Source organism: Dromiciops gliroides, chromosome 1 (assembly GCF_019393635.1).
Source record: "Dromiciops gliroides isolate mDroGli1 chromosome 1, mDroGli1.pri, whole genome shotgun sequence".
NCBI classification, from domain to species: Eukaryota; Metazoa; Chordata; class Mammalia; order Microbiotheria; family Microbiotheriidae; genus Dromiciops; species Dromiciops gliroides.
The window spans coordinates 142,353,134-142,377,953 of NC_057861.1; the positions used below are offsets into that span (position 1 = coordinate 142,353,134).

Below are 24,820 nucleotides of genomic sequence, written 5' to 3' on the forward strand. Positions count from 1 at the left end.
GACAAAGGCATGCAACTCTTGATTCCTGAAGCAAATAACAAATAAATAAATGGACAGATAGGTAAGTAAATAATAAATGAATGAACAAACAAATAAATAAAACTATTTGTGGCACCTACTTTAATGACTGACGGCATCTTGGAATTCAGGTTATCGTAAGTAAAATGAAGTCGAGTTCTGAAGGAACATTTGTACAGTAAAGGATCCTGGTAAAACTCAATTTTACCACTAGCATTCCTCTTATCAAGACAAACTGTGCAGTCAGAAAAATTTATAACTTTCCGTAGTACAAGGTCAGTTGCTAAAAAAAAGGAGAACATTTTTAAATTAAAGTTAATTATGTTTTGTTTTCCTAGATCTACATCTATAGCCTAATCATTTGGGGCATTTCAATGTCTGTCAGTACCTTTGGGGCAGGGGAGAAGAAATTCAAATGAATTAAAAATAAATTTAGTAAAGTATGAGATGTAGGAAAATAAAACCTAAGAAGACACTTCAAGATGGTTCCTTATTTTTATTTTATTTTATTTTATTCTCACGCGCTATCTCTCTCCCTCTCTCTCTCTCTCTCTCTCTCTCTCTCTCTCTCTCTCTCTCTCTCTCTCTCTCCTTCCCTCCCCCCCCCCTCTTTCTCTCTCTCTCTCTCTCCCTTTTGCTTCTGTTAGGATACATCCAGATGAGACACTCCTGTTACTCAGTTACAGAATTCACAGAAATGAACTAAGTGACAATGTATTTTACCTTTAAAATCACCAAATAACAACTAAAAATATAGAACACTTTTGAGATACTCAGAGGTCAAGTGGGAAAGAATAAAAAATGAGAAAACCATCTCTTATGTAACATTTCCATCTTTCCCAACATGTAGCACAGTGCTCTGCACACAGCAGGTGATTGGCAAATGGTCATTAACTGATACATTATATTTTGAAAATTAAAAGGCTGCAATTTTTACATAAAAAAGAAAACAACCATTGAAGATAACTCACCAGAAATGTCCATGAATGCGCGATCCCAAAATTCATCTACCGTATAGCACTCAGCAGATGTAATGTTGACAGAAAGAACAATATCATCCTCCACATACTTTAATATGAGATTATTTATAACGATATTGACATTGTTAACAACTCGTCTAATCAAGCTCTGCACGTAGCCTGAAAGATGAAAAAACAAAAAGAAAAAAAATCAATTACCCAGATGTCTTTCACTGAATTCTCCTGCATTCTTGCATATAACTTACCAGAAAACAAAATTCTTCAGTTAAGACCCTTATAATCCTCCCTATGATAATGAAAGAGAACCAAAGGAAAATAAAGAATACAGGTTTAAAATCCAAGGTAAAAAAAATCCACTAGAGAAAATAACCAGGAGAACACTGTACACAGTAACACCAACATTGTGTGATGATCAACTGCGATAGACTCTTCTCAGCAATACAATAATCCAAGAAAATTCCAAAGGACTCACAATGGAAAATGCTCTCCACATTCAGAAAAAAGAACTGTGGAATCTGAATACGGATTAAACTATGGTATTTCTACTTTTTGTTTTGTTTTGTATTTTCTTTTTTTGAGGTTTTTCCCTTTTGTTCTGATTCTTCTTTCACAACATGACTAATGGGGAAATGTTTAATGTGATTGTACATATATAACCTATATCAGATTTCTTTCTGTCTTGGGGTGGGGGGAAGGAAGGGAGGGAGGAAGAAAAATCTAGAACTCAAAATCTTATAAAAAATAAATACTGAAAACTATCATTACAGTGGGGGGGGAGAGAAAATCCACTACATAAATACTATTTAAATAATATATACCAATGCTCTTTTCTCTAACAAACCAATGCTTCCTTGATTTCATTATAATAGATCTTTTATGATGAATAATCCTTTTATTTTCATTTGTGAGAAGGTGTCTAGATATTTATCTCCTCCATTAGACTATGAGCCTTTCTTGATATTACCAGTACTTAGCAGAGTGCCTATCTGGAATTCTCCACCAAGCATCAACTAACTTCTCATCCTGGAACTTCACTCAATGACAGTGGTCTTATTTTAGGACATCTTTCTACTTCTCTACTACCCTCCTGCCACTGGTGAGTTCCTCCTGAGGTTTCCATCTTGGGGAGAAGCCCAGGTCAGTCAACATTCATTCTGTCCCCAGCTGTGCTTCTCTCTCTTTTGTTTTGCCATCATCCTCCCCACTCCTCTACTTTTCAACTTCCTTTGATGTATTGCCTTTCTCCATAAAAATGCAAACTCCTTTTAGGACAAGGAATGTCCCTTCTTTTGGGGGGAAGGGGGGGCAGGGGAGAGGGCTTGTATTCGTATCCTCTATGCTTGGTTAACACAGTGCCTGACACATGGTAAGCCTTTAACAGATGCTTGTTGACAGTGTTTTTATGGTGTAACAGAAAAGAAAAGTGACCCTGGACAAGTCATTTAACCCTCATTGCTCTGCCCCTCCCCACCAAAAAAAAAAAAAAAATCTAGGTTCTATAAAATTCTAATCTAACACATGATTATTAAATCACAGTAGCAAAATTAAATGAAATTATTTTAAAAATTGAAAAAAGTATATGAAAAGGGGCAGCTAGATGGTGCAGTGGATAGAGCACCAGCCCTGGAGTCAGGAGGACCTGAGTTCAAATCCAGCCTCAGACACTTGACACTTACTAGCTGTGTGGCCCTGGGCAAGTCACTTAACCTCAATTGCCTCAGCCAAAAAAAAAAAAAAAAGTATATGAAAATAAACCAACATGGATGCCCCACAATGCAAATTATAATGAAATTTTATCACTAGGATATGATTATAATAGATTCATTCAATCACCACATATTAAGTGCCAAATACTATACTAGGCACTGGAAGAGATATATCATGAAAATGAAATTATCTCTGCTAAGGGAGCTAAGGAAAAGTGGAAGGGAACAAGCATTAGATAAGCAAGAATTAGTAGCAGGCAAAAAAAAAAAAGCCAAATATCTGATTCAACCCAAGAACCTAAATTTCAAGTACAAGGGCCCCTTGCTTGACAAGAATTGCTGGGAAAACCAGACAGTATGGAAGATATTAGGTTTAAGCCAACATGTTATACATGTTCATGTGACCATGTATTAAGGTAGAAGCAAGCAATTCAAATGTTGTAAGGTCATCCCACAGATCACAGAAACACACAATTTAGAGAAAGAAATCCATGAGACTATCTAGTCCAATAAGCCAGTTTTTAATTATCAAGAAACTAGAGCCAGGAAAGACTACTACTGTTGCTGGTTGTCCTTCATTCTCAAAGAGGACCAGGAAGAGGATCAGGAGGTGATGTTATGACTTGCACTGATTGGCAAGTTACCAGCCTCACTCTATCCTCCAAATCCAGCTGGGTCCAGTGGAAAGATATAAATCAGAATGACTGGAGATGGTCCCAGATGTTTGAGGCAATTGGGGGGTAAGTGACTTGCCCAGGGTCACATAGTTAATAAGTGTCAAGTGTCTGAGGCTGGATTTGAACTTACATCCTTCTGACTCCAGGGTCAGTGCTCTATCTACTGCACCATGTAGCTGCCTTTCCAGCAAAGATTAAGTGACTTGATAAAGGTCACAGCAGTATTAAAATGGGAAAGCCACCATTTGAACCTATGTCCACTAACCCATGCTGCTCACTCTTTACTACCTGTTCACCCTCCAAACTACAGTATCTTCACATTGGCTGCTGGCCACCAGAGAATAAACTTACTGATCTCATTACTTCATGGTTAGCATAATCTGGCTCCATTATAATCTTTTCATTATGCTGAAACTTTGGCAGCTATTGCACAAATCTCATTCTATATTCCACTCCCCATTGTAAGCACTCTTATTTCAATCCACCTCCATTGAATCCCCTCCCTTAATTCCCCACTCCAAATCTACCCACCACTTCCACTGTGCTCTCTGGAATGTCTGTTGAATTGCTTTAAAAAAAAAAAAACTTGCTTTCACCTTCAACCTTTCTCTTTTTCACTCCTTACAACTTCTTTCATTTACTAAGACCTATCTCCATGCTAAAGACAGAATATTCTAAGTTACTGTTTCCAGCACTGGTCAAAGTGGTATTCATAATGACCCCAATTTACTGGTCATGGTAGAGGAAATGGAATATTCCTTGCTCTCCACTACTACTTCCAGGCTCTCCCTCTACCACCAACACTCAGTAACCTCTCTCTTTAGGGGTTCATTCAATCCATATTTATCAGCCAGTCAAGATTCTGGTAGCTATTATCTACCAACCGCCAAGATACTTTCCTTTTTTTCCCCCTCAATGAATTCATTGCATTATTTGAGGCTTTTTTCCACTACCTAATTTCTGCGCTCATATTAAGGTACTTCAGTAAATATACTGACAGGGTCTCAACCACCCTAACTCCAAATTCCTCCTTTAACTTACTTCCCATGATGTACTCCACTATCCAACTTCAGATACACAGAGAGACAGTCAAGTCAGGAAGCAATTAGTAAGCACTTATTGGATACTACATGTAGTCCTAAGCAATGAGGATACAAACAGTGCCCCCCCCCAAAATTCATGCTCTCAAGAAGTTTACATTCTAATATAGGAGGAAACATGCAACCAACAATGTACAAAGATATATACAAGAAAAATCACAGAGAGGAGGCATTAGTATTAATGAGTATCAGATGCAATTTTCTGAATTCTGAAAAAGAGGCGTCCCAAATGTGTCTACAAACTATCAAAGAAACATGGAAACAGTAACTGAGGGTTGCTTGAGATGTACAATTGTGAGAAAATGACTGAGTTACTGGTCAGCATAACCTAGGTCTCTAATTAAGGACCTCTAAATAGCAGGTAGAGGTAGTCCAGCTTCCCAGACACACAGGGCTAGGTTCAAACAATGCAATAAGGTTTTCTCCCAATTCCCACATTTAAATAAAGTTTTCTCATGGGGCAGAAATTGGACTAGACCCATAATTAAATAGAAAGGCAACTGAGCTAGCTCCAGAGTTGATTCTCAGGATGGAGTCAGTGTGGTTCACTCAATTCCCACCCCACTTGCTGTCCTAATTGCTTCAATTCCCTCAGGAGATCAGCAAAGAGGTTAGGGCAGAATAGGAAGACATAAGAATCATCAACATAGAGATGGTAATCATATCCACAGAAACCGATGAGATCACCAAATGAAGTAATATAGAGGTAGAAGAGAAGACAGCCCAGAACAGAAGGCTGTGGAACATCTACGGTTAGAAGGCATGATATGAATGAAGATCCAGCAAAGGAGACTGAGAAGGAGTGGTGAAATAGGTAGGACAACCAGGAGAGAGTGGTATCCTAAAAACCTAGAGAAGAGAGTATCAAGGAGAGAGTGATCAACAGTGCCAAAGGCTATGGAGAGGACAAGGAGAATGAGGAATGAGAAAAGGCAATTGGACTGGGCAATTCAGAGATCACTGGTAACTTTGGAGAGAGCAGTTTCGGTAGAAAGATGAGGTCTAAAGCCTGATTGTAAGGGGATAAGAAGAGAATGAGAAGAGAGAAAGTAGAGGCACCTACTGCAGACAATCTTTACAAAGAGTTCAGCCACAAAGGGCAGAAAAGACACAGAACAATAGTTAGCAGGGATGGAAGGATTAAATATGGGGTTTTTGAGGATAGGAGAAACAAGAGAATGTTTATAAACAGGAGGGAATGAGCCAGTACACAATGAGAGATTGAAAATAAGTGATAGAAGGGATGACATGGGGACAATCTGTTGGATGAGATGGGATGGAATGGGATGCTTGTGCAAAGGTAGAGGGGTTAGCCTTGGTAAGGAGTAAGGCCACTTCTCTATGTGAGACAGGGGTGAAGGAGGAAGTAGTAGAAGATGGCACCTGTGTAACAGGAAATGAGGAAGATGGGAGAAAAGGTAGCTCACAGTAAAAGACCTCAATTTTTTCTGTAAAATACAAGGCAAGGTTTTCAGTTCAAAGTGTGGAGAAAGAAGTCATGGGAGGTTTAAGGAAGGATGAAAAGGTGTGGCAAAGTTGCTGTGTAGAGTGGGATAATGAGTTGATTAAGGGAGGTACACTGGGATTGGCTAGGAGGTATGAAGGGCCAGTTGAATTTAAGTAAAATAAATTTACAGTGGACCCAGTCAGAACAGTTGTATCATTTTTCTCCGCCTTCGTTCAGCAGCGTATGTGTAGGAACAAAAGTGGCAGTGGATGGTGGGAGTGATATAAGCCTGAGGGTTGGCAAGATGCAAATGGTAATATCAAAGGGCCTCAAGAAAACAGGACAATTTGGTAAACCAGCTGAATTGGTTCACCAAGAAGTCAAGATGAGGAAAAAAAGGACAGTGGCTAGTACAGGGAAGATGGCCTGGAAAAGAAAAGAGGGGCTGAGATTAGAGGTCATGGTGAAGGAAAAAAAAAAAGTAGGAAGTTACTAGTGATCTCTTAATTGCCAAATTTAATGGCCTTTTTCAAATCCTCACCCTTCTTTATCATCCTTTGTCATGTGTTGTTTAAAATCTAAATGTGGGTCCTAATCTGTGCCCCTCCCCTCAGTTTTGAGGGGGAAGCTGGCTAAAATCGCTGATAAATTCAGCAAGAGTTTAGGTTTTTGAAGATTTATTAAAGCTTGGATCTATTCGGTATAGCCAGAGAGACAGAAACCTTTCCTTTCCTAGCAGCCCATGTGAAATTCTGCCAAGCTGATGTCCCAAACGACATGGGGTACTCCTGTTCTCCCTCTGCCCCCACGTGCCTATTCCTCACCACCAAGAGGCTCAGGCAGCCCACTAAACTCCATTTCCTAGTTCCTCTCTCCCTCCCCCAAAGGGGAGGTACTTCAAGCTGGTTGGTTGAAAGTAGTCTCTTGCTGACCAACTCCTCACTCAGGGCCAGCCAGGTGTGGTCCCCATCCAATCATCCTTAAGTAGGTACTTAGTCAGTTTCTCATTCTCACCCAATTCAAACAATACTAAATCAATCAGATGGGACCCCTGGGCTAGTAAGCGTCAAGTGTCTGAGGCCAGATTTGAACTCAGGTATTCCTGAATTCAGGGCCAGTGATTTATCCACTGCACCACCTAGCTGTCCCTTATTCTTTTTAATTAAAAAAAATGTTTATATAGCATGACTTTATGGGAGGGAGCAAGATAGAAGCTATTATTAATAAAAATTCTGGTGGTGTAAAAACTGAAAGATATCAATAAAATTACTTTTTTTTATCAAAACTGAGATGTTTGCTAGGAAACATTGTGTAAACAAACTAACTCCCCTACATCTCTTTTCACTATCCCAGTGACTACACAAAAGAGAAAACCCTTTTCAGCACACTAGTTCTCAACTTCTATTATCTTCCCCTTTAGAAAGTAAGTTTTTTTATAGATTGGTTTTATCATACTTGTGTAGTCTATCTTACATATGACCCATAGGACTTACCATTAAGTAATGTAGGCTTAATCATTCCTCATAAAATAATTACTAAGTCTATTCTGGAACTCTACAAAAGTGATCATTTCATAATTTGTAATTAAATATCCATAAATACATTATTTAAAACATGTAGCTTTTGAAAACAAGCAATTTTGGGGGGAGGGGAAGATTATTTCTAGATCTTTTTGTATGTCACAGAATGTTTAAGTGTCTTTGGGGCACTAGAAACCTTAATAGAACCACCTTTAAGATAGTCCCTTATGGGTCATAAACAAAGTCAAATTGTCTCAATTTTAGCTTCAATTCAATTCTGTTTTTCAACTATAAGTAACTATGAATAAGTTAGCATTAGTATGTGCCAACAGAAATAAGCTCTTTATTATGCTAAAATCACAACAGAAGCTGAAAAGAATATGGTTCATTTTCAAAGAAGAGGCTAATCTTTTTTATCCCTAGAATGACAGTAAAACAATAATAAGTACAGCCTTTAATGATCACTCCCATCCTAAAACAAGCAGGCTTGTACACATCAGGCAGGTTTTTTTTTTTTAATTTAATGACTGAAATTTAGAGGATAAAACAATGAAAGGAAGACCTTCAAATCACTGAATAAACATTCCTATATAGAGGATATATGAGAAGACAGGCCCCACCAACACAGAGGTTTAAGAAGGTAAGGATGTAAAACAGAAATGGAAAGCATAACGTATTTTAAAACCAGAACACTGTATATTATGTTGTTTATGAGAAATACGATTTTAAAAGAGAGATAAACATAGAGTAAAAGCAAAGGGATACAGTAGAATTTATTATGGTTCAGCTCATGCAAAAAAAAAAGAAAAGCAGGGGTGGCAACCTTGATTTCAGACAAATATAAAGCCAAGGGAGATAAACAGGGAAACTATATTATGATAAAATATACCATAGAAAATGAAGTAATATCAACACTAAACCTATATGCACCAAATGCTAGAGCATCCAAATTTTTAAAACAAAAGCTAAATGAATTAGAGATGGAAATTGAAAGTAAAATTATACTAGTGGGAGACTTCAACCTTCCTCTCTCAAAATTAGATAAATCTAACTAAAAAAATAAATAAGAAAAAAGTCAAGGAGATGAATAAAATCTTAGATAAGCTAGATACGATAGACATCTGCAGAGAACTGAATGAGTACAGAAAGGAATATGCCTTTTCTCAGCAATATATGGCACTTTCACAAAAACTGACCATACGTTAAGGCAAAGAACTTTATAGTTCAATGAAGAAAATCAGAAATATTAAATGCATTCTTTTCATTCATAATGTCATAAATATTATATTTAATAAAGGAACATGGAAACATATTAAAAATTAATTGGAGACTAAATATTCTAATTTTTAAAAATAAGTGGACAAACAATAAATCATAGAAATAATCATTTTATTAAATGATAATGAGACAACATACCAAAACCTCTATGATATAGCAAGAGCAGTAATCAGAAGATAATCTGTATCTCTAAAAGCTTATATCAATAAAATAGAGAAAGAGCTGACCAATGAATTGATATGCAATTTTTTAACATTAGAAAAACAACAAAGTAAAAAACCTCAAACACCAAACTGGAAATCCACAAAATTAAAGGTAAGCTTAATAAAGCTGAATGTAAGAAAACAATTGAATTAATAAGTAAAATGAGGGGCTAGTTTTATGGAAAAAAAACAACACTAAATCAGATAAACCATTGATTAATATGATTTTTTAAAAGATAAAAGAAAACCAAATCATTAGTATCAAAAATGAAAAGGGTGAATATACAACTAATGAAGATGAAATCACAGCAATTAATAGGAGTCATTTTTACCCTTATGTGCCAATAAATTTAATAATCTAAGTGAAATGAAACAATAATTTTAGCAAAGTATCAGGATATAAAATAAATCCACATAAATCATCAGTATTTCTATATGTCATCAATAAAACCCTGCAAAAGAAAGAGTAAGAGATACCCTATTAAAAGTAACTATAAACAACATAAAATACCTGGGACTATACCTGCCACAACAAACCCAAGAGCTACATGAACATAATTATAATAGACTTATACAAATAAAGTCAGATTTAAATAATTATAAAAATATTCATTCTTTATAGGGGACAGAGCTAATATAAAAAAATGACAACTTAAAAACCCAATCTACTTATTCAATGCCATCCCAATGAAACTGCCTTCCCAAAATTTTATTGAGCTAGAAAAAATAATAAAATACATTTGGAAGAACCAAAGGTGAAGCATATAAAAAAATAAATGAAAAAAAATAAATGAAAAAAAAAGCTTAAAAAGGAGGTTAGCAGTACTAGATCTTAAACCATATTATAAGGCAGTAATTATCAAAATTACATGGTACTGGCTTAGAAATAAAAAGGTGGATCAGTGGAACATAGTAGACATCCAATACACACTGGTAAATGATTATAGTAACCTTGGGTTTGACAAATGTAAAGATTTAAGCTTCTGCGATAAGAATTTACTATTTGGTAAAAATTATTCGGAAAACTGAAAGCAATCTGGCATAAACTGGGAATAAAACAATATTACACCATTTATCAAAATGATAAATGACTTAGATATAAAGGGACATATAAATAAAATTAGAGGAACATGGAACATATTATCCATTAGACTTGTTGATAGGAGAAGAATTTATGAGTAAACAAGTGATAGAGAGCATTGGGATATTTTAAAAGGATGATTTTGATTACAATAAAAAAGTTTTTTTCAAATAAAGCCAATGTATCCAAGATCAGAACAAAAGTAGATAATTGGGGGGAAAATTATAGATAATTTCTCAGATAAAGGTCTGATATTTTGAATATACAGAGAATTTTGTCAAATTTATAATAATATAAGTCATTCTCCAACTGATCAAAAAAATCAAAGGACATGAAGAGGTAGCTTTTCACTCAAGAAATGAAAGCTATATATAGTCACATGAAAAAATGCTCTGAATCATTATTGATTAGAGAAATACAAATTAAACCAACTCTGAGTTATTATCTCATACATATCAGATTGACTAAAATGACAGAAGGGGGAAATGATAAATGTTGGAGGGGATGTTGACAAATTAGGACACTTAAGACACTGTTGGTAGAACTGTGAACTGATCCAACCATTTTGGAGAGCAATCTGGAATTATGTCCAAAGAGTTATAAAACTATACCCTTTGATCCAGTAATACCACTATCAGGTCTGTTTCCCAAGGTGATGAGGAAAAAAGGAAAAAAACCTTTATGTTCAAAAAATATTTATAGCAGCTCTCTTTGCAGTGGCAGAAAGCTGGAAATTGAGGGGATGCCCATCAACTGGGGAATGGCTAAATGTGTCGTGATATATGACTGTGATGGAATACTAACACTGCACTGTAAGAAATGATGCGCAGGTTGATTTTAGAAAAACACAGAAAGACTTGCATGAAATAAAGAAGAGTAAAATGAGCAAAATCAAGAGAATGTTGGATACAGTAACAGCAAGATTGTTTGAAGAATAACTATGAACAACTAAGTTATTCTGAATATTATAAATACTCGAATCAACTACAGAGGACCTATGAAGGAAGATGCTATCTACTTCCAGAGAAAGAACTGATAAACAGAAATATGCACTGTATGGTGCTGTGTGGGGATGGGGGTGTGTATACACACTCATATACATACATACATACACACACATACATGTATACATATGTGTATTTGTGTCAAATGGTGGCCTTCTCTAGTATGGCATAGGGAGGGAGGGAGAGAGAAAGTTTGGAAATTAAAATGTAATTTTAAAAATTAAATTAAATTTTTAAAAAAGTTAAGGATGAGCAGCAATCTGTATTATTCTAAATGTCTACACTGTTGAAATAATTAATCCAATATAATAATTCAATGTAAGAAACATTTATGAACACCTATGAAGTATAAAGCACTGTGCTTACATTAGAGATATAAAGATTAAAGTGAAACAGTCTGACCTCAGAGAGCTTATATTCTATTGGAAGTAGTGAAGTACTAAATGAAATGAAATTATCTCAGATTTACTTTCCTAATCTCCTTACTTAAAAAAAAGAAAAAGCAGATAGAGGTAGAAAAGTTAAGGAAGAGGAAACTATATAAATAAGAAAGTAAGATGGTTAAATATTATTGTAAGGAATTAGAGATGGTAAAAAAGAAAAAATAGCATTTGATTTGTGCGATAATTCCTGGATACCAAGTGAGTATAAGTTCATTTTTTTAAAAAATAGAATTATAGAGTTGATAAGAAGCCTAAAGGTCATCTAGCAGAAACCTCTCATTTTAAAGATTAGGAATTGAGGTGAAATTATTTCTCAAAATAACCAAAAATATAGGCATTGGGGAGAAGTCTAGCACTAGTACAAAGCAGACATTTAAATATTTATTGACTGGGGCAGCTAGGTGGTACAGAGGATAAAGCACTGGCCCTGGATTTAGGAGAACCTGAGTTCAAATCTGACCTCAGACAATTGACACTTACTAGTTGTGTGACCCTGGGCAAATCACTTAACCCTCTTTGCCCTGTAAAAACAAACAAAAAAACAAACCATATATATATATATGTGTGTGTGTGTGTGTGTGTGTGTGTATATATATATATGTATATATATATATATATGTGTATGTGTGTATATATATATATATAAATAAATAAAAATAATTGACAGATTAAGTGAAGAAATAGCTTTCTGTTCACAATATTAAGCTGGAGATAGAGACAATATAAATATTGATGATTATGTTTCCTGACTGAAATTTCAGGTTCATTTTAAAAATTAAAGAGGAGAATGTGAAGAGCACTTCAGGGAATAAGCAAAGTACTCAAAACTAGGATTGTAAATGTTATTCTGTCCTACCACTGGCTCATTTGTGGCTTTAGGAAATTACTGTCAACCTGGGAAGACTTACATGAGCTAATGCAAAGTAAAGTAAGCAGAACTAGGAGAAGACTGTACATATTAACAGGAATATTGTAACAATAATCAACTATAAAAGTCTTAGCTACTCTGATCAAAACAATGACAAGTCCAAAGGACTCATGATAAAAAATGCTATCTACCTCCAAAGAGAAAACTGATGACATCTAAGTGCAGACTGAAGAATTTTTTCCAATTCCTTTATTTTTCTTGCTTTTTCCTTTTTGGCAAGATGGCTAAGGTGAAAAATGTTTTGCATGATATGTATAATGTGTATCATATTTCTTGCCTTCTTCAATGGGTAGAGGAGGTGGTAGAGAGAGGGAAAGAATTTGGAACTGAAAATTTTTTTAGAAAAATTTTTAAAAAGAAATTATTGTCACTTTTCTAGGTCTTTCCAACTATAAGAAATTATAAAAAACTGACATACCTACTCCAAAACAACACTAAAAGACTAAATAAATTAATATTTTCTAAGTATGGTAGATTGTTGAGTATGAGTGATATTTAAATATGAAAAATTTAAAATTTCTTTTAGGTGAATATTTAAACCAAAACAATTCAGTCCAATAAGCATTTAAGTACCTACTACCTGCAGAACACTATGTTTAAAAAAAAAAATTTTAAATAAAGTAGCAGGAAATCAGGCAGCTAAGTGGCACTGTGGACAGAACACGGGGACTGATGTCAGGAGGCCCTGATTTCAAATCCTGCCTCAGATACTTACTGGAGGCAGCTACCTCCTTATGTCATTCCCTCTCTGTCATTTATTTTCAATCTTTCCCTATGTACTAGCTCATTCCCTCCTGCCTACAAACATTTCCATGTCTCCCCAATCCTCAAAAAAACCCTTACTTGATCCTTCTATCCCTGCTAACTCTTGTCCTATGTCTCTTCTGCCTTTTGTAGCTAAACTCCTTGCAAAGGATGTCTACAGGAGGTGCCTCCACTTTCTTCTCTGTCTCTGTCTCTCTGTCTCTCTCCTTACAATCCAGCTTCTGATTTTATCATTCCATTAGACCTGCTCTCTCTCCAAAGTTACCAAAGATCTCTTAATTTCCAAATCCAATGGCGTTTTCTCATTCCTTATGCTCCTTAACTCTATACAGACAGTTGATCACTATTGATGACTCTTCTCCTCCCTGATACACTACTCTTTCCTGCTTCTCCTACCTATTTGATGACTCTTTCTCAGTCTCCTTTGCTGAATCTTCATTCAGATCATGCCTTCTAACCATAGGTGTCCCAAAGCCCTCTCTTCTGGGCCATCTTCTCTTCTCCCACTATAATACCTCACTTGGTAATTTCACCAGCTACTGTGCATTTAATTACCATCTCTATGCTGATGATTTTCAAATCATTATCTTGTCCCAAATTATCTGTTTACCTCCAATCTTAAATCTCCAACTGCCTTTCACACTTCTCAAACTGGATGTCCAGTAGATATCTTAAACTCAACATATTAAAAATAGAACTCATTGTCTTTACCCATAAGCCCTCCCCCCACTCCTACCTTTTCTATTTTATATGCAATGACATCCTCCCAGTCCCTAAGACTCGTAACCTATTGAGTCAACTCCTCACCATCTCTTACCCCTCCATATCCCATCTATTGACAAGGCCTGTCAATTCTGCCTCTTCAGCAACTCTTAAATATGACTCCTTCTCTCCTCTGACACTGTCACCACTATAGTGCAGATGCTCATCACCTCACATATGGATTACTGCAATCACCTGCTAACAAGTCTGTCTGCCTCAACTCTCTCCCCATTCCAAACCATCCTGCATTTGGTCACTAAAGTGATTTTCCTAAAGCACAGGTCAATCGTGTCACCCTCCTACTCAATAAATTCCAGTGGCTCCCTATCACCTTTAGGACCAAAATAAAAAATAGTATACTAAGTCCTTCACAACATAGCCCCACTCCTATCTTTTCAGTCTTCTTATATCTTATTTCCTGACATGGAATCTTTGAACCAGTGACGCTGGTATCCTGGCTGTTCTATGAAAAAGACTCTACATCTCTCAGCTCTGGGCATTTTCTCTGGCTGTCCCCTATAGCTGGAATGTTCTTTTTCTTCCCCAACTACTGACCTCCCTGGATTCCTTTAAGTCCTAACTAAAATCCTACTTTCTATGTGAAGCCTTTGCCAAATCCTTTTCATTCCAGTATCTCACCTCTATTTATTTCCTTTTTATCCTATATGTGTGTTTGTGTGTGTGTGTGTGTAGCTTGCTTTGTTTACATGTTGTCTCCCCATTAGACTGTGAGTTCCCTGAGGTCAGGGACTATCTTTTGATTATTTTTATATCTCCAGTACTTAACAGAGCTCCTGACACTTAGGAGGTGTTTAATAAATCTTTAGTGATTGATTGACTGGAGTGGGGAGAGAATTAGGGCAGGCAGACCCACTAACAGACAATATTATAATAATACTGGCATGGGTAATGAGGTCCTACACCAGAGTGGTGGCAATGTCAGAGGAAGGGACATACTTGAGAGATATTACAGATGAAATTAAAAGGCACTGGCAACAGATTGGACTGGGGAAGGGGAGAAGGTGGGTGGAGTTGAAAGACAATGAGGAGTTGAACCACTAAGGGTAAGGAACTACCCTAATGGAGGAAATATCTGCATTCATAAGATGACTAATTCACCAAATCTTCCAAATAACCATTTCATTATTAAATATACTTGAGTATATTCAGTTTTCCTGCACTTTGATAAACTCCATTTTAGTTACCTGGTGGTAAGTCAGGATCCGTAGGGGTAGCTTGCTGAATTCGTCTAGGTTTCATTGATGACTTTGTGTTCTCAGTAGCACTTCTATTAGTTGAACTAGACCCACAACTTTCATGGTCATCCTATTTTTAATTTAAAAAGCAAAAAGGAAACAAAAAATATATTAAATATAATGCCAAGAAGAAGTATAGAGTTGTTGAAAATAAATGATTTATGGTTTCTAAGTTAGAGAAGCTATCTTCTACTTTTATTCAACATGCACTACACACAATGAGCAACTGACTCTTTATATTCTGGTGGGGTAAAAATGGGTTCCAGGTTAACACTGTTTTAGATTCAAATGTAAGTCCTACTTATAAGTACCTTTAAAAAATTACCGGGACAGCTAGGTGGCACAGTGGATAGAGCACCGGCCCTGGAGTCAGGAGTACCTGAGTTCAAATCCGGCCTCAGACACTTAACACTTACTAGCTGTGTGACCCTGGGCAAGTCACTTAACCCCAATTGCCACACTAAAAAAAAAAAAAAATACCAAAACATGGGGGCAGCTAGGTGGCACAGTGGATAGGGCACCAGCCCTGGATTCAGGAGGACCTGAGTTCAAATCCAGCCTCAGACCCTTGACACTTACTAGCTGTGTGACCCTGGGCAAGTCACTAATTGCCTCACCAAAAAAAAAAAAAGTGGGTCACCAGGTGATGAAATTTTAGGGGCAGCTAGATGGCACAGTGGATAGAGCACCGGCCCTGGATTCAGGAGAACCTGAGTTCAAATCCGGCCTCAGACACTTAACACTTACTAGCTGTGTGACCCTGGGCAAGTCACTTAACCCCAATTGCCTCACTAAAAAAAAAAAAAATTACCAAAACAAATTACAATATTGTTGTGATATCAAAGTGTTCTAATTCAGTCAAAATGAATTTATTTTTCAAAATATATACAAAAGATTTTTAATCTACCTTCATATATCGGTCTAAAAATTTACTCATGAAACAAACTCAAACAATTCCTAAAATGCAGGTCTAACCGTGTCATCTCCACACAAATTCTCACTAAACTTCAGTGATTCCCTATTATCTCCAAGATTAAATATAAAGTCCTATTAAGCACCTTTTAGAAGACTCTTTTAGTCTTCTACCTCTTTTACACCTTCCTCTACACCATACACTTCACAACCTAGCTACACTGGCCTTCTTGCTGTTACTCACACATAATACTCCATCTCCCAATTCCATGTATCTCCACTGGCTGTCTCCCAGGCCTAAAATGTTCTTCTCCCTCCACTCAAACCCCTAGCTCCCTTGACTTCTTTCAAGACTCAGCTCCAATTCCACCTTCTACAGGAAACCTGTCTTACTACTACAGCCCTCCTATGAGATTACGTTCCATTTATATTGTTATCTATGTTATATAGACATAGTTATTTGCATGTTGGCTTTCCCATTAGAATGTGTGCTCTTTAGGGGTAAGGGCTTTATTTCTGTCTTCCTTCTTCCACTATATTTCTAGTGCTTAGTAGAAGACTTAGCACATAAAAGGAGCTGAATAAATGCTTCTTAACTGATCAATGTCAAATGTTGTAAAGGTTTTGTAAAGAGATGAGAAAGTCTGACTAAGAAGGACCACAATACTGAAGGTTCCATGAAAATACCAGAAGAGAATACCAGCAATGATCTTGGGGCAGAGAGTGCTAGATGTGGAGTAAGGAGAGAAAGGTTCAAATTCTACCTCTAATCAAAGGTAAGCTGTGGGCATAGTGGTCTGGTTCTGGACCAGATAAGATATGAACTCACCTAATCTGTCAATCAGAGGCCCAGGGGACAAAATCAATAGTTCTAGTGTGAGGAAAGGGGGACCCAGAGTGAAGATGGTATGGACTGGAAATGTCTAGGAAGCAACATTAGAGCATGGTTACAAGTAAGACAAGGTGAGGGCTTACCCATCAAAGTCAAAAGTCCTAAGGACTGTAGTATGGTTCTGGTAAGAAGGGTTGTAATATAATCACATAACATTAATGAACTGTTTGACTGAATGGAAATATCCATTTATACCTCACATCCCTTACTTAGCAGATGAAAACATTTCTTGGAATAAATAAAAAATGGAACAACAGACTGGCTAAGAGAACAAATTAGCCATACCTCTGGGGTTTAAAATAGCTAAACCTTGAGGAGTAGGAGAGGCTAGCAACATTTGTAAAAGTATAAGCCCTGTGAAGAAAAGATGAGGATTTCTTTCTGTCTCTGCTTTCCCCACCACCAATCAGTCATATCTCGAACTATGAAGCAGATAGACTTTGTATCCAGAATTCAAGAGCTGGAAGAAGTTATGGAGAAGACCTCAAACAAACATCAAAGGATAGGAGTGGTGGGGAGTTCTGTGCTCCCCCGACTCCATCAGCCAGGCCGCTTTAAAAGAATGCTTCTTCTGGGAAACAATTTTTGAGGCCAGTGCTTCTGATAAAGGCCTCATCTCTAAAATATATAAGGGAATTAAATCAAATTTATAAGAATCCAAGTCATTCCCCAATTGAGAAATGGTCAAAGGAAATGAACAGGCAGTTTTCTGATGAAGAAACCAAAGCTATCTATTCCCATATGAAAAAATGCTCTAAATCTCTAATGATTAGAGAGATGCAAATTAAAACAACTCTGAGGTACCACCTGATATCTATCAGATTGGCTAAAATGACAAAAAAGGAAGATAATAAATGTTGGAGAAGCTGTGGGAAAATTGGAACACTAATGCATTGTTGGTGGAGCTGTGAACTGATCCAACCATTCTGGAGAGCAATTTGGAATTATGCCCAAAGGGCGATAAAGCTGTGCATACCCTTTGACCCAGCAATTCCACTTTTAGGTCTTTTTCCCAAAGAAATCATGGAAGGGAGAAAGGGACCCACATGTACAAAAATATTTATAGCTGCTCTTTACGTGGTAGCAAGGAATTGGAAGTTGAGGGGGTGCCCATCAATTGGGGAATGGCTGGACAAGTTGTGGTATATGAATACAATGGAATACTACTGTGCTGTAAGAAATGATGAGCAGGAGGAGTTCAGAGAAACCTGGAGGGTCTTACGTGAGCTGATGATGAGTGAGATGAGCAGAACCAGAAGAACATTGTACACAGTATCATCAACATTGAGTGTTGACCTACTGTGATGGACTATTCTTCTCACCAATGCAATGGTACAGAAGAGTTCCAGGGAACTCATGATAGAAGAGGATCTCCAAATCCAAGAAAAAAAAAAAAAAGAACTGTAGAGTATAGATGCTGATTGAACCATACTATTTCTCTTGTTTTGGGTGCTGTTGGTTTTTTTTTTCTATTTTGAGGTTTTGCATCACTGCTCTGATTTTTTTCTCTTGTAACAGAATTAATGCAGAAATAGGATTAATGTTATTATGTGTATATATATGTGTGTGTATATATATATATATATATATGTATATGTATATAGATATATAGTTATAACCTATATCAGATTACCTGCTGTCTAGGGGAGGGGGGAGGGAGGGGAGGGAGGGAGAAAAATCTGAAATTGTAAAGCTTGTATAAACAAAAGTTGAGAACTAACATGTAACGGAAAAAATAAAATACCTTATATGTAAAATAAATAAATAAATAAATAAAAATAAATAAAAGAATGCTTCTTGACAAGGAGAAAACACTGCATCTGGGAGCAAATTCCAGGAGCATGACCCATCAAAGCAGAGAAAAGACACCAGGAACTCAGTGTGAGGATGATACAAAAAGAATAGGTACTTCTAAGTCTTGCAATATTTATTACTGCTAGGTGTCTTTGACATATGTGCATACTACAGCTCACCACCATCATATTCTAAGTTTGAGGTCACTCTCCCCATGAAAGCTGTACATATTTATGGGAGAATACATCCCAGGTTTGGGGCAGGGAGAGATGATTTGTAATTGTTGTTTTTGCCACGCCTTATGAGTAAATATTACTGATGAAAGTTAACTGAGTCTACTGCCTGACTGTCACTGGGAAACACACCACTGAGCTACAACGAGTAAGAGCAGCCATTCACAGGGTTACTCCTAAAACCTAAAGTAGCAGCCACCATGGGAACCCAACCTACAAGTCTGAGTAAATGATGAGGGAATGTGAAGAAGATGAAGGGCAAATCTGAGGCCCTCCATGCTGTTTGTTACTATGATTTCCTTTGAGTAGGTGTCAATGGTCCAGATCTTTGCCAATCCAGTTCTCCCAACCAAGTCAAAGTACAGCTGAAAGTAGTAACATCACACTGCTGTTCAACAGGCATTGGCCATGTCAGTCTTACCTCCACTTGAAGGAATTCAGCACTTGAAAATCATGGGTTTTATGACTTGCTATGTGTATTTCTTTTTTTTTTTAAACATAGCATTGATATTTTCTGTTTCTTACATCACCAAAGTGTCCCATGTGTCTCTCTCCCTTCCCCATCCAGAGTCATCCCATATGACAAATAGTAAAAAATCAGCACAATATGTAGCACCTATAGACCTCCCACCTCGACAAAAGGGTAGGTTGGGAGTATATTTTCTTCCAATCCTGTTTGATCTTTATAATTTTCTAACATTTACTTTTGATTTTGGGGTACATCATTGTTCTTTCATTTACATCAATGTAGTTACTGTGTAAGGGCAGCTGGGTGGTGAAGCACATAGGGTTCCAGGCCTGGAGGCTTCTTCCCTCAGATACTAGGAAAGTCACTTAACCCTGTTTGCCTCAGTTCCTCATCTATAAAAGGAATTGGCGAGGGAAATGGCAAACCACTCCAGCATCTTTGCCAAGAAAACCCCAAATGGGGTTATGAAGAGTCAAGCATGACTGAAACGAATGAACAACAACAAAAGGTTACCGTGTATGTGGCTCTGCTTATTTCAGTGTATATCAGTTAATATAGATTTTCCCATGCTTCTCTGTAATCATCATATACATCATTTCTTGCCACAGTTTGTTTAACTAACAATTCCCCAAATGATAGGCATCTACTTTGTTTCCAAATCTTAATTATCATAAAAAAATGCTGCTACAAAGGGTATAATTCCAAATTGCTTTCCAAAAAGGTTGTACCACTTCACAGCTTTACCAACAATGTATTACTGTGCCTATCTTCCCATACCCCCTCTAACAATGACTGCCTCCATTTCTTATAATTTTTGCCAATTTGCAAGGTGTAAAGTGAAAGCTCAGTTGTTTTGATTTACATTTCTCTTATTATTAGTGATCTGGAGCATTGTTTCATGTGGTTGTGAATACTCTTAAGTTCTTCTTTTAAGAACTGTTTGTTCAGGTCTTTTGACCATTTATCTATTAGGGAATGATTATTAGTATTAGTGTCTATATATGTATATATAAATACACATACACATAATATATAATATATACACACACACACATGTGTATATGTCTACAAAGATATATGTTTATATTTGTATATACAAGACATACAAACAATTTATATTTGTACATTGTTTATATATCTTGTATGCCAAACCATCCGTTCTCAGAGAAATTTGATACAAAGATTTTTTTCCCCATTCAATCACTTCCATTCTTAACCCAGATGAATTAATGTTATCTGTGCAGCTCTTTAGTTTTGAGTAATGAAAGTTAACTGTTTTATCTTTCATAACTGCCTTTATCTCATTTAGTTAAGAATACATCTCTTCCCCATAGCCATGAGAGGAATGTAATCTGTTTCTCTCTGAATTTTCTTAGGGTATGACCTATAATATTAGGGTTATATATCCATTCAGACTGTACTGTGGTGTAAGATATTAGTCTTAAGTCTCATTTCTGCCATGCTGATTTACAGTTTTCCCAACAGTTTTTATCAAATGGGGAATTTTTTCTTAGATGACTTTTTTTTACTTTATCAAACACTGGATTATTAAATTCTATTGTTTCTGAATCACCCTTGTCTAGTCTGTTCAACTGACTTGTCTCTCTGTTCTTTAGCCAACACCAGATGGTTGTGATGACTCCTGCTTCATAATATAGTTTGAGGTCTGGAAGTACTATGTCTGTATTCCCCTTATTCCCTTCCCTTGATATTCTAGATCTCTTGTTTTTCCAAATGAATTTTGTTATTTTATCCAGCTCTATAAAGTATCCCCTCAATAATTCAATTGGTATAGCATTAAAAGCATAATTAATTTGAGTAGTGCTGTCATGTTTATTATATTGGCATGGCCCACTCATGAGCACTGAATATTCCTTCAGCTATTTAAGTTGTTCTTTATTTCTTCAAGGAGTGCTTTGTAAATGAATCTATATAAGTCTTTTATGTGTTTTAGGAGATTCATCTCTAGATGTTTTATGAATTTTGTAGGTCTCTGGAATGGGACTTCTCTATTACTGCTTCTTGTGCTTTGCTATAATCATAAAGAAATGCTGTTGATTTTTAAGAAACTGTTTTGTAGTCTGCCATGTTGCTGCGGCTTTTAACTGTCTCAATTAGTATCTATGCTGATTCCCTGGGGTTTTCTAAGTAAACTGTCATAACTCTTGATATATATGTTTCAAAAGAAAAATATACCTTTTATGATAATTTGTGTACTCTGAACCCCCCCAATAAAAAAGATATATGTGTGTATATACATATATGTTTTAAATCTGTGGACATAACTGTGTTAGCATTCATAGCTCATCGACAAATAATGCACAGTCAATACCAATTTTCTCTACAACACCATTCTACTCCAGAACCATTGAGTACTTGTACATTTTACTAGAGCATGTTTTAACTTTCTTCCTCTTAATTATTAAACTTCATACCTGGCCAACTACAGCACTTCTAAAAATATCCTTTCTTTGTCACTTTGCCTCTCTGGGCCTCCGTATCCTCATCTGTAAAATAAGGAGTTTGACCAGATGGCTTTTAAGGTGCCTTCCAGCTCTAAATCAATGATCCTATGATAATGCCAAGCTACCATTACCCTTGCTGTTTGTTTTGGGTTTTTTTTTTCCGTATAAATCTTTTATTATTTTCCAGTTACATCAGAGATAGTTTTCAACATTTGTTTTTATAAGATTTCTACTTTCAAATTTTCCCCCCTCCCTCTCCTCCCTCCCCTCTCTCCAGCACAGCAAGTAATGTGATATAGGTTATATATGTACAATCACATTAAACATATTTCTGAATTAGTCATGTTGTGAAAGAAGAATCAGAACAAAAAGGAAAAACCTCAAAAAAGAAAAACAACAACAACAACAACAACAAAAACAATAGAAATAGTATGGGGGCAGCTAGGTGGCGCAGTGGATACAGCACCAGCCCTGGAGTCAGGAGGACCTGAGTTCAAATCTGGCCTCAGATACTTGACACTTACTAGCTGTGTGACCCTGGGCAAGTCACTTAACCCCAATTGCCTCACGGTGGGGGGGGGGGGGTAGGGGGGGAAATAGTATGGTTTGATCTGCATCCATATTCCACAGCTTTTTTTTTTTTCTGAATTTGGAGAACATTTTCTATCATGGGCCCTTGGACCATTGAATTGCTGAGAAGAATCAAGTCTATCACAGTTGATCAAAACATAATGTTGTTGATACTGTGTACAATGTTCTCCTGGTTCTGCTCATCTCACTCATCATTAGTTCATGCAATTCCTTCCAGGTTTCTCTGAAATCCACCTGCTCATCATTTCTTACAGCACAATAGTATTCTATTACATTCATATAAAACTTGTTCAGCCATTCCCCAATTGATGGACAACCCCTCAATTTCCAATTCCTTGCCACCACAAAAATATCAGCTATAAATATTTTTGTACATGTGGGTCCTTTTCCCTTTTCCATGATCTCCCTGGGAAAAAGACCTAATAGTGGTATTACTGGGTCAAAGGGTATGCACAGCTTTATAGCCCTTTGGGCATAGTTCCAAACTGCTCTGCAGAATGGTTGGATCAGTTCCTAGCTCCATCAACAATACATTAGTGTTCCAATTTTTCCACAACTTCTGAACATTTTCATTTTTGTCACATTAGCCAATCTGATAGGTGTCAGGTGGTACCTCAGAGTTGTTTTAATTTGCATTTCTCAAATCAATAGTGATTTAGAACATTTTTTCATATGGCAATATATAACTTTGGTTTCTTCATCAGAAAACTGCCTATTCATATCCTTTGACCATTTCTCAATTGGGGAATGACTTGTATTCTTATAAATTTGATTTAGTTCTGTTCCCGATATATTTTAGAAATGAGGCCTTTATCAGAAGTACTGGCTATAAAAATTGTTTCCCAGCTTTCTGTCTCCCTTCTAATTTTGGATGCATTGCTTCTGTTTGTGCAAAACCTTTTTAATTTAATGTAGTCAAAATCATCCATTTTGCATTTCATAATATTCTCTATCTCTTGTCTGGTCATAAACTGTTCTCCTTTCCAAAGACCTGAGAGGTAAATTATTCCTTCCTCTCCTAATTTACCTCCAGTATCACCTTTTATGTCTAAATCATGTACCCATTTTGACCTTATTTTAGTATAAGGTATAAGATGTTGGTCCATGCCTAGTTTCTGCCAAACTATCTTCCAGTTTTCCCAGCAGTTTTTGTCAAATTCCTATCCCAGAAGCTGGAGTCTTTGGGTTTATCACCGTTGCTGTTTGTTGAGTCATACAATCTTAATAAACTTCAGGACTATTCCTTTTTACATCTTTTGGTTTAATATTGTTTTACTCATAGATAGCTTGGCTTTGTATTTTGCTTCAATAAGCAAATTCAACAAACACTTATTAACTGCCTTCTATGTGCCAAGTATTAAGAAACACGTTAAAAAAAAAGAAAGAAAGAAAAACCTTCCCTGTTTTCAAATAGTTTACATTATACTGAATTCTTCTTTGCATAAGTATATGCATGGGGCAGCTAGGTGGTACAGTGGATAACTCACTAATAACTAACTTGAGCAAGTCACTTTAAATTCTCAGCCTCAGTTTTCTCAGGAGGATCTGAGTTCAAATCTAGCCTAAGATACTTTATACTAGCTGTGTGACCCTGGGCAAGTCACTTAACTCTCACTGCCCCAAGGGAAGGGAAGGGAAGTGGAGGGTATATGAATCAATTTTACATTTAATTGATAGAGGGGAAACAGAATTGAACAAGGAGTCCAAAGACCGGGATTCTACCTCAGCACTGTCATGAGCTAGCTGTGAGAACTTGGGCAAAATCATTTCACTTTCCTGACCTGCATTATTCCATCTTTGAAATCAGAAGGGTGGACAAAATGATTATGTACTAAGGGATAAAGTGTCTCAGGTCGATGTCACGATCTAACCACTTTGCTCACAAAGATAGTCAGCAAGGAAAAATTATTAAGGAGTAACCAACCAAAAAAACAACAACAAAAAAAGGAACTACAGGTACTAATTAGCAAGTGGAAACCAAAGGTTTTTGTAACAATTCAAACCATGTAGGCACAAGGCAGGAAACATAGGTGCAATATGACAAGATGAGATAATGAAACCAGGATCATTTTACTAAATAATCTCATCCACACAGGAAGAACAATTGTCAGCTAACAATGACACTGTCCACTGCTAACATTCTGTGATTCTCCCAAGTCTGGCATGGTAAGCAGAAGTCATTTTTATTCGTGAATCTCTATATGTTAATAAGACAGTAAGAGAGTTTACAGATGAAAAAATCAGGCCTATGGAAATGAAGTAACTTACTCAAGGTTATATAAGCAATAAATGTCAG

General features: G+C 36.5%; 1 protein-coding gene across 1 annotated transcript in view; it reads right to left on the reverse strand.

The window, feature by feature from the left end:
* VPS13B (vacuolar protein sorting 13 homolog B) overlaps positions 1-24,820 on the reverse strand; it is a 996,174-nt gene that overhangs the window by 905,293 nt on the left and 66,061 nt on the right. Inside the window, exons 4-6 of the mRNA XM_043982862.1 lie at positions 15,118-15,238; positions 990-1,157; positions 120-301 (exon numbers count right to left, since the gene is read on the reverse strand). Coding sequence (XP_043838797.1) covers positions 120-301; positions 990-1,157; positions 15,118-15,238 — 471 coding nt within the window. The remainder of the gene's footprint in view (positions 1-119; positions 302-989; positions 1,158-15,117; positions 15,239-24,820) is intronic.